The 11,096-nt window shown below is 43.6% G+C and overlaps 1 protein-coding gene across 3 annotated transcripts in view; it reads left to right on the top strand.

Annotated features, from left to right (window-relative positions):
* SLC2A9 (solute carrier family 2 member 9) overlaps positions 1-11,096 on the top strand; it is a 232,864-nt gene that overhangs the window by 43,954 nt on the left and 177,814 nt on the right. For all 3 annotated transcript variants that reach the window (XM_019526606.1, XM_019526607.1, XM_019526608.1), the window contains one exon: positions 4,958-5,056. In XM_019526606.1, the coding sequence (XP_019382151.1) occupies positions 4,958-5,056 (99 nt within the window). The remainder of the gene's footprint in view (positions 1-4,957; positions 5,057-11,096) is intronic.

Below are 11,096 nucleotides of genomic sequence, written 5' to 3'. Positions count from 1 at the left end.
GTAAAAATACACTGCTGTTGAAAGGGAATGGAGTCCTTTCCTCAACTTAGATAAGGAGCATGAAGTATTTGTGAAGCTGAGACAAGTCTGCTGTCCTTACCCAAGAGAGCTGGGATCCAGGAATAGGTGCCTTTCCAGAAACATTGGCCATGCCCCATCACTCCTCAGGCCTAACCATATACAGCTCTACAGCTCTTAAGGGCATGTTGTCTCTTTTCCAAGCACCAGGGCTGGAAGAAAGAAGAAAGCCTGCTGCTTCAGCGTTTCTGTCCAAGTGCTCCTCCATCAGCTATAGGGTGCAAGGAGAGAAGAGCAGAAGGAGGGGGCCGGGCTTTCCCTGTCTGTGCAGTTCCGGAAGAGCAAATTAGGTTGGTGACTGATGAGCCACCCTGTAGTCAAGGCTTTCCCAAGTGGAGAGTCTCAGTCTTGGGGTGTCTGGCCTGTGCCACCTGAAAAGCCCTGCTCTTTTTGTTTTTCCTGGGAGGCTGTGTGCCTGGTACAAAGATTAGCTTGGACCCTTTTTTTATGTAACTCAAGTTGGCATAAACATTGTTGTTAACCAAGCTTGGCAGTTTCTGACTTAAGTCTCCCAGGTAATGGCGAAACAGCACTCTTGAATAGTTCCCTGCTTTCTCTTCCTCAGAGGAGGGGGCTGCAATTGGGTAGAACCAGAAGTTTTAGTTCAGCTTTAAAGAACAAAGCTCCAAGTGTTGCCTTTTCAAAACAAAAGCCTAAATTCAAGGGGTGCATTAGGTCATGGATAAATCTGTTAAGTTGTGAAAATAAGACACACTAGGAGGGAAATCATTGCTGAAGGATATAGGGATGGTACAGACTTGGGACCATGCTCTGAGACTTGTGATGATGAGGAAGGACATCTGGTTACTTGCTTTTAGACGGTCCACCTCTGGAGTATTGAGAGATCTTTGTTTTGAGCTGACTGTTACTTTGCTGGAAGAGGAACTCTTTGCTGCGGTGATAAACACGCCTACCTCTCTCTGATTTCAGCAGTACGCTGTAGAAGAAAACTGTACTGTACATAGTATATACTACAGCACAGCGATTGTTAAGGTGTGAAAGGATTGAAAGAGCTTTTAAAGGTCCTGTATCACTCTAGAGAGTTCATATATATTTTTTTCAAAGCATCTGGATGGAAGTCCTTATCTAAGTCTGCTTTCATTTGTCTCTTGTGGTCCTTACATTTGAACAAACATTTTAAAAGACCAAGAGAGGAGAGGTCACAGCAGAAATGAAAGCTGCAACTTAAATATTCAAAACACTTCAGAGCTCTTGTGCTAGCAGGTTTCAGTTCTGTAGGGTCGGTTGTAATCCCGGTCCAGGTGACATTTCCTGGCTCTCAAATCGATTTTTAAAGTATGATCAGAAGGGCTGTTGCAGTAAGGGTGAGATGAGGTTAGGGCTCCCTATTCTTGTTTGGCAACAGTTCTGAAACTGATGTCACCTGTCTTCCGCTCACTTTTTAACCCCATAGACATAAGTATCTTGTTTGTCAGGGCTGCAGAGCTGAACCACTCTAGTTTCAGAACGTGTGGAGGGCCTGTCCGTGACCGTGGTGTGCCAGTGCTGTTCACCTTCCACAGGCTGCAAGCTGAGGCTTTCTGAAGGAAATCTCAGGGCAGGATCACATGAGGGGAAAGAATAACTAAAAGGCTAAAGGACTTTGATGCAAGATGTCATTAGTAGAGGACCTAAATTTGCCATGTTTTCAATATTGCCACTAGTCACTAGCAAAACTGAATGATGCAATGTTTTTATGTTTGGTTGCTTCCATCTAGACAAGTGGCTGATCATAATACAGCATAATGGATTAAGTACTGAGCTCAGTGTGGTACATTTCTCACACAAGGTATTTTCAGAGTTCTCTGGCTTGGATGCGAATAGCATGGTTAATGAGCTGTGCAATTCTTTGAAAATTTACCACAGCATGCAGAAATTTAAACGTCCAAGGTCCTCAGCACACAACATGCTTGTGAGCTCCCAAGGGCTTCAAATACAGGACAGGACTGACGTGTGCACACACTACATTCATACAGCAGCCTCTGCTCTGACCCATGAATATCCCACAACTTGTCAATCAACCCAAGCAAGCTCCCAGTGACGATGCAAAGGAATACTTCACAGTCTCTTTAGATTATGCTTACATAGCAAAATGAAGTGTGAGTGTAATGTACCATCTTAATCTATCTAGCACAGGTAATTGTAGCATTGAATGTGTGGGAACAATTCCAGCAATTAGAATAAGCATCCAGGAGGCCTACACTCTGGTTGATGGCATGTGCTAAAGCTCATACTGCCTCATGTCATCTGCTGACATAGGTAAGTAAGGTATACAAGTGCCTGCTAGAATCATGCTTTCCTTTACTGTGAAGCCATGCGGCTTTCGTTTGCAGTAGACTGCCGTGATAGTATGTGGGTCCACTCACCCCTTCTAGGAAGGAAGCTATACATTCTGAGCAACCGCCTAAAGTAGATGTAAAGGGGATTTGCTCCTGTGAGGAGAATGGAAGCCATGAGATTGTTCCTGGAAGAAATCATACAGGGACTTACTTACCTGTTAGGGACTAATTCAAGAATTCCAGATACAGGATAAAACTTTCAACAGTTCCTAAAATCACCATTTTCAAAAGGACATCTCGGAGCCATTGGCTCTCAATGACCACAACTAGTAAAGACATATTTATGGGGTCCCCAGTGACTTCCACCAAGTTAGCTATCAGGCTGTATATTTCTTTAAGGAGATTTTGGAGTACTGAATTGTGGCTTGTACTGCTCACTTGTTTGCTTTATACTGTGCTGAGCATTGTTTCATTGTATTTCCTCCTCCGTTGTCATAGAAAGGGGACAAAAGAAATCCTGAGGAATTGGGACCAACGTTTAAATCTCAAATCTAGCATTACCCACAAAAAGGAGACCTTTTTTTAAAAACTGAGTCAAAAACTGAGTAAAATGGCTGAGCTCTCTGTAGCTTCTGTCTGAAAGGAAGAGAGTTGTGAATTTTCGAAACAGAGTAAGATGAATGTGTCTTTACATGTGGCTTATGTGCTAGAATACAAGGCTAAGTGACAAACTGCCACAGCTGGGTGGTCTTACTCTCTACTCTGCAGTAAATATGGAAATTTTGAAACAAAGTATTAGACAAGGGAACACAGCTGGTGAGGTTTGAAGACAAATATTAAATGGGATGAAAACTAGCAGTTATTGGTATGGACAGGGCAGATCCAGGATTTGGCAAAGGGGAGCTGCTACCCATGTTGCAGGGATGCCTGCATCTCTTGCTCCCAGCCTCCTCGCCCCCACCCCCCACCAATATAGGCAGACCACATTGCAGGAGCCTCTGGAGACTTTTAAATTCCCCTCCATGCTCAAAGGTGTGACCCCTGCACTTCCCTCCCTCCCTCCTCGGCTGGCCAGTGTTACTTTCCCCACTGTCCCAGGGATGGGGAAAGCTTTAAATCCACTTCTGCCTACTCTGGCCAGGATACGTGTAGGCTGGGCTCAGCTGGGGACAACAGCAGCAGTGATGGGGGGGGGGATGGGCAGGTGGGTTTCCTTTTCCCCATACCTGCTCCCATACACACCCTGCTCATTGCTGCTGTCCCCAGCTGAGGGCAGCATCACAAAGGTTGGCTGGAGTGGGCAGGAGAGGGTTTGAAGCTTCCCCTGCCACCAGGACAGCAGAGAAAACAGCAGTGACAGGGATGGGATGGGAAAGAGAGGGGAGGGGATGTGCCTTTGAGCATGGAGGGAAAGTGGGGAGGATTCTTACCTACTTCGGGGACTTGAAAGTCCCAGGGGCTCCCATGGAGCAGTCCAGTCTGGAAGGTGTGTGTGGGGGGGTGCAGCTGTGCTGCTGCACTCCCTCTGAATCCTCCTCTGGACACAGAGGAGAAAAACAAAACTATCCTGCTGAAGGCAGGTGATGTAAGTATCAATGAGCAGAGAACTCTACTTGTGTCTTTAAAATTTAGTCTTCACTAGAAATTATGGAGCTGGAAGTTTTTACAGTAATAGCTGGATTGTGACTGCAATTACCTGGGATAATCTGGGATAATTATTTAGAATAATTCATGGTATAATCCCTAGTAGTCCGGAAGATGGAAGGAATTGTTTTTATACACTTTGAAACAAAGCTCCGAATTAAAAGAGGCTTGAACTGAGAATTTATGAAGTTAAAAAGAAAATCCACAAAACCTTACAGTAATGCACAGGATTTCCAAATGACACCAACAATATCACATCAGTATTTTGAGGATTGCAAATATGGAAGATCACAAAATGTTTTTGGTGTCTGAGAAGTCAGTCTTTCAGCCTTTCACCTAAGACAATTCTATTCAAATCCCTGTCACATCAAGTGCATCCCAGTGTCTTCCATAAGCATAATTAGTTGTAGATTTCTGCTGAGATTGTCTTTGATTTATGATCCATATTTCTGTAGAAGCCTGCTACCTGGTGTGGTCGTTACATTAACAGAGTACTTAATATCATCCCAGATTACTGCCGTTTATATGTTGCCAGAGGGAAGGTCTGCAGGACTAAAGGAAGGCATGTAGGAAGTGAAAGTATAGGCATTGTCTGCTGCATCTATGGATAGGTTTATCTCCTGGATCTGGGTTAGGTTCTCTGGGTAGGGAGCTGCCAATTTCCACACCCATATTCATCACCTGAGGGGTTGAAGTTTCTGTTAAATACCATTTAAATTTTTTTGAATGTTTAACCTCTGCTCTCAGTACTGTCATAGCAAGTGTGTTGCCTTCTTTGAATCATTGATTTGATTTAGCCTAATTCAAATACATTTGACTTCAGCCTTCATTTCTGTTGAATTCCAAGAAAGATACTACGTTCTGGCCTGAACATTTATTTGATCACCTGCAAGTACCTATAATAATTCAAGCTCAGTTGAGAAAGTAAATGACAATGTCTACATTTTCTTTTTTAGGATTGGTCTGGAAGTCTTATTGTGGCTGCTTTAGCTGGAGCTTTTGGATCTTCCTTTCTTTATGGTTACAATCTCTCTGTAGTGAATGCTCCAACAGTGGTAAGTGGCCTAGAGCATCTTGTATTTAATTTCAGTAGAGGGCAATGTTGTCAAAAAATTGCATATCCTTAAAATACTTGTTTGTAAGATTTTCCATATAATGGGAAAGAGAAAGTGTGATACTGGTTAACTTCCGAGAGGCTTTTGTTCACTATAACTAGGTTTATATATTTGTTTCTTTCTACCCATAGTTGTCTTTTACTCAGATATTTGTCATGAAAACAGACTGTTTCTGTTGAGCTGAGTAGGTTACACATATGCACATGCCTCAATTGACTATCAGTTTTTGGCTGGTTTTTCCCTGCTTCTCAAGAGCTGTGCAGCATTCTATTCCCAGTTGAATAATTTAAGTGTCTCTCTGTTCTTTAAAATAATGAGCCTGTTCTCCTGAATTTCTTGTTGGTACCTTGCTTACAGGCCATGTTTTGAAATTGCTATATTGCTGTATCGACCATTTATCACCTACAACATGTTGGGTACTGATGACGTGAGTGAAATACTATGAAATAACCTGTAGTATTCTTTGAGTTTTATACCATATTTTAGACCTTATTTATAATTATTGAATAAAGTATGGAAATCTTTAATTGTATTATATTATGTATGCATATTTAGGGGTCTCCCTTAGTTGAGGAGATTTTGCAGGGAGATTATGGGGCCAGTCACCATATACACAGGCTGACTGCAGCAGCCCTCCCCTCCCCCCACACCAACCTCTGATTGGGCCATAGTAGCCCTACCCCTTGCCACTGATTGGCTGTGAGGGCTGTCCATCATGCGACCCTGGCCCTCACTGCTGATTGGTAGCAAGGGGCAGGCCCACATGACAGACAGCTCTCTCAGGCAGTCAGCAGAGAAGAGTGGGTGTGGCAACCATCCTAGGCTGTCCTTTGGGCAGGCTGCTCCCTTTCGCCCCAGCTGGGCTGCAGTGCCCTGGGCCAGTGTTGTGAAGAGTGCTGGCTCCCTGTGAGGAGCTAGCATTTTATTTTTAGTAAGTTTCTTCTTTTTTTCCACAGACTTTGCAGAGTTTGCAAAATCACAATTTTGGTAGGTCCCTATAGACAATATATTTAATATATTATATGAATTATATTAATATTATATATATTACATTATACACTATATATAATCATATTAATATTTTATACACAAACACACTATTTTTAATCACTCTATATATAGAGATTAAAAATAGTGGCTCCAGCTAATATATATATTAGCTGGAGCCACTATTTTAAAATTTCTTAAAATATAAGAACAAAGGCACATTCATTGAAAATGAAGATGTCAAAACTGATAAAAGGAACTAACCTGTACAATGATTGCCAACAGAGATCACTGACACTAAGGGTGAACTCCCGGTTTGATTGAAGTTTTGCTATGAACTCCAGCTGAGCTGGGATTTCACCCCAAGAGCTTATGTGTATAAGAAGAAAGTCCTTTGTTATACAGTAGACCCCCGATTTACGCGGGTATTGTATTCCAGGGGAATTTCATGTAAGTCAAATTCGCGTAAGTTGGGACAACTTTCCCCGTAGGAAATAATAAAATAGTGAGGGGTAGCGTACCCCAGACACACCTTAGTTATAGCTTTTTTTCCCCTTTTCTCAGGAAATCGCCTTTAGGAGGCGCGTCTAGCGTCTCACCTATGCATCTTGAGATGCCACTACCACAATGGCGGCACAGCTCCACTTGATTCCACCTGCAAATCTTGTGAGGCGTTCGTGTATATATGTGAATCTTGCAGGCGTTCGCGTATATACGCGAATGATGCGCATCACAAGGGGCATTTTCTAGTCTGGACCCTAATAAAAAAACTGCATAAACGCGAGACACGTGTAAGGCAGAATTGCGTACATTGGGGTCTACTGTACTGCAAAGGATAAAAAATTAGGTATATAAAGCCTCATGCTTTCATGGCATAAACTGATCCCTAATTGAAAAGATTAGGATGAAATTTTTTGTATAGGAAGCTTATTGTGTAAATTGTTTGCTAAAAAGCTTTTAAGAGCTTCCTCTGATGCAGCTAGTATTGTCAGTTGTCAGGGAATATTAGACTACCTGGACTACATGTCTGATCCATTTTGAAAGTTTCTATGTACTATGTCAGCTTATGATTTTTCTCTATATAAACCAGTTTGGAAATGACCATTACCCAGCAAACTGTGGTGCCGCAAGTACCCTTGGTGGTGATTCAGCTGGTGACTGTTTTTTTCACCCTCTGAATCAGCATTGTTCTAATAGAGCAGTGCTGCTCAACCTCTTGGCCCCATGGGCTGGATCCCACCTGGGGTTGGTGCACAGGGTTAGGCCCCATGTACCTAGACTGTGCCCCACACCACCCCAGGCTCACACACTTGGATCAGCCCCTGTTCTGCCTCAGCCTGTGCACCTTATCTAACATGCATGGCCACGTTATCTGGCCTGTAGAGTTTCCCCCTGGGTCCAGAAATTTGGCATTAGGGGAGTGGTTATTAACACTGGCACTGCTCCCCCTCCACCAAATTTTCAGACCTGTGGAGCACCCCACAGGCTGCATGGGCTTTGGGCTACATCTGGGTTGTGGCCCAGGGGTTGAGCACACCTGGAATAAAGCATTAGAGGCCAGTCTGATCTTACAAGTGCCAACTTTCCTATGAGACTTAAAACAGACATAATTAAAGATGGTATGATGTTTTTGACAAAAACAAAAGTAAGAGAGGGAGTGGGAAGAGTGTGATAGCTGCACACTCAGCAAGCTGAGAACGTTGGAATTAGTCACCGTTGGAGTTGTCCTTATCATGTCCCTTTGACCTCCATGCTTGCACTCTCCTCATCAGTACAGCCTATTACGTGGTTCAGAAGTTTATCTTGTATATATTGCGGGCTGTTCTGCTTGTAATCATTACTAGAATTGCTCCCTTTTTTTTGCACTATGAGATTGACATGCCATTGCCATATCCCTGGCATTGGTTTCACTGAAGCACTTCAGGAGGAAGACTGCATGAAGGTTGTTGTCTTCCACTCTAATACCGATTTGACTTATTTAGAATCAAAAAGAGCCACCTTCATCCATGCTCAGTCCTACCTCAGCCTGGGTTAGCTAGTGTCTCTTTTTATCATGGCCCTGAAAATACCAATAATTGGGTGTGCTGCCCAAGAACAGAATCACAACGTGGTTTCTGGTTCCTCTCTCACTCCAAGTACTAGGGAGAGAATAAACTGAAGGGGGTCAGGGGATGTATTGGCTTAACACAAGCCCCTTTTTTTTCTAGTCCAACTCAGCTGCAAAGACAAGGGTGCTGAGAAGTGTGGGGAATGCTAACTTGATTGACTGACTCTCTTTCCCTGCCATTTTGTATCTGGCCTGCCTGCATGATACAAGGGTGACAGCTCTGCAGAACCTTGTGCTCTCCCACTCATCACAGGGGAATGAGGAAGGTACCTCATGCCTCATTGCTTCATGTGAATATGTAGTATAGGTCACGATCTTGCCCTGTGTGAGCACACCCGTTGGAAGACTTGTCCAGTGTGAGGGAGGGGCCCTAAACAAAGAGGATGTAATTGTTAATAATCATGACCTTTTTATAAGGTCATGTCTTGCAAGTGCTGCAAAATACTTGCCCATAATGATAAACCAGGTGCTGAATTAGTTAACTTGTCTGAGCAGCTGAACTGCTTTGATCATTCACAGCCTAGCCTTCAGCAGTGCTGAACCCATCGCATGAGATGTTAAGCACTTTCAGCTCCAGGTTCACTTGAAAGCAATTACCATCAATGTCCAACCTTGCACAGGATCAGGCCCCTCCATCTTCAAGGAGTTACTATATATGGAACTGAGAGCTAAAAAAGCCTGGTCAATACAGCTGTTGCTGAAGAGGTGAGGGTTAGGAAATGGATGAGTACAGATTCAGCTCTGCATGGGGAGATGATTCAAGGTTGATTTAAAGCAACTGGCTATCAGATCTTCCAAGGTGAACCTTGCAGAACTGATTATTGCTATTTTCATAATTTACCAATATAGTTTTTGATCAGTGTCCCAGGACATATCACCTCCTCAAACAGAAGGAAAAGCCTGAAGGGCCCCATTGCAAAATTAGGTCATGCCAGTGAGCATCAGCAGAAGCAATCATATTGTGGGTAAGTTAATTTAATTTCTCCTTCGCTACAAGGAGGGAAATAAAACTGCACTAGCCTTTTTGTTGGAGCAGCTTGCATCACCCTCCATGCTGATTTTTAGGTATGCTAGTGGGTATAGCATGTTAAACCAGAGCTGTCCCCATTTTTCTACTTCTTGTCTACCCACCTGTATTTATGAAGGAACAGAAGCCAAGCAACAGCTTGTTTGCTTGTGTGAGTAGAACAGCAGAGGAGAAGAAGCAGGCTCCTTGTTCTTCTTGCTTGCTCCCCTGTGTGGGTCCTCAGCAGGGCTTATGACAGAGCCTGTGGGGTGGCACAGGCAGAACTCCCTCCAGAAATATTTAGGAAGCTTGACAAATCTTGAGATGCCCAGTTTGAAAGGGTATGAATCCAAGTTCTGTGTTCTTTCAGGGTTCTTTTTGTTCAGTACACAGGAGAATGATGCAATGATCCACTTTGTTTTTAATGGTAAAAGTAATAGCTCTGCAATTTTTTTGTTACCATGCATAGTTTGCTTTCTTCCTGCAAGCAGTGATGTTTGTACCTTGGACTGATATTTAGGAGTGGAATTTAATACCAAGTATATTAGAACTGCTTAGAGAGCTAAAGACTGAGATAACTTAGAAGTACTAGTCAGGCATACTCACCATAAGCTCTAGGTGGCCTATAGTATTAAAAATCAGGTCACTGCCTTCTGTTAAAAAGAACTCTCCTGTTTTTCTGTAGTTTCATAGTTGGTCGGGTCGGAAGGGACCTGAGCAGATCATCGAGTCCGACCCCCTGCCATGGGAGGAAGAAGTTCTGGGGTCAAATGACCCTGGCAAGGTGTTCATCTAGCCTCCTTTTAAAAAACCCCAGGGTAGGAGCCAGCACCACTTCCCTTGGAAGTTGGTTCCAGATCCTAGCTGCCCTGACTGTGAATCTACCCTCTGCCAACTTGTGACTGTTATTCCTGGTCACTCCTGGCGGTGCTCAGGGGAACAGGGACTCCCCCAATGCCTGCTGGTCCCCCCTGACTAGTTTGTAAATGGCCACTTTTACAGCCTTTTCTTGTGGAGGCTGAACAGGTTCAGGTCCCATAGCCTCTTCTCATAGGGCCTGCCCTGCTGCCCCCTGATCATGCAAGTGGCCCTCCTCTGGACCCTCTCCATGCTGTCCACATCCCTCCTGAAGTGCGGCACCCAGAACTGGACGCAGTACTCCAAGTGCGGCCTAACCACAGTTTAAAGCTTAAGGTGAGTGCTTATAGTCCTGGGTCAGGAAAGTAAAGCAGCAGAGTGTAAATGATCTTGATAACAGAAAAAAAGCTAAAAATTCTGCATAAGTTTTCATGGGAGAAAAATATTCCTTAAAATATGTTCCTACTGTTTACCCTTTCTCAGGAGTCTGAGGAAGGCTGTGTAGTTTCTGAAAAATTGTCTAAATTTATGCCAACTGTGTAGCTGGTCCAGTAAAAGTTATTAGGTATAAAAATCCATGCCTCTTGCATGTTTATTACATCATCACAGCTGCCCCATCACTTTGTTCCTCCTATTTGCCAGTCTGATGCATAGACCATTGAAGTCAGTGGGAGTCATTCTGTTGACTTCAGTGCACTTGAAGTCATTGAGTAGGCCTTTACTAGAATTCAGTTGATAAGATCTAATCTCTCTTGCATTAATAATTCTCTAAAAAATAATTCAGCCTACAGGTTAAATCCAGCCTAAGGGCCCATGGGCCTCCCCACAGGCCCGGAAATTTGGTGATGAAGGAGTGGTGGTACTGTTAATTGCCACAGTTCTGGAAACGGCAACAATTAATGTTGCTACTGCTCCCCACTGTTAAATTTCCAGACCCATGGTGGGGGACCCACAGACTGGATGACATGGTCCTCCATGCCGGGTTGCATTGACGCTGCTGTATGACTGGTCTAAAACCTTTT

This window comes from Gavialis gangeticus, unplaced genomic scaffold, assembly GCF_001723915.1.
Source record: "Gavialis gangeticus isolate Ggan-Ray unplaced genomic scaffold, GavGan_comp1, whole genome shotgun sequence".
In the NCBI taxonomy this organism is placed as follows: Eukaryota; Metazoa; Chordata; order Crocodylia; family Gavialidae; genus Gavialis; species Gavialis gangeticus.
Note: the sequence above shows the minus strand (reverse complement) of the source record. Positions and strands in the feature narration are given on the sequence as shown.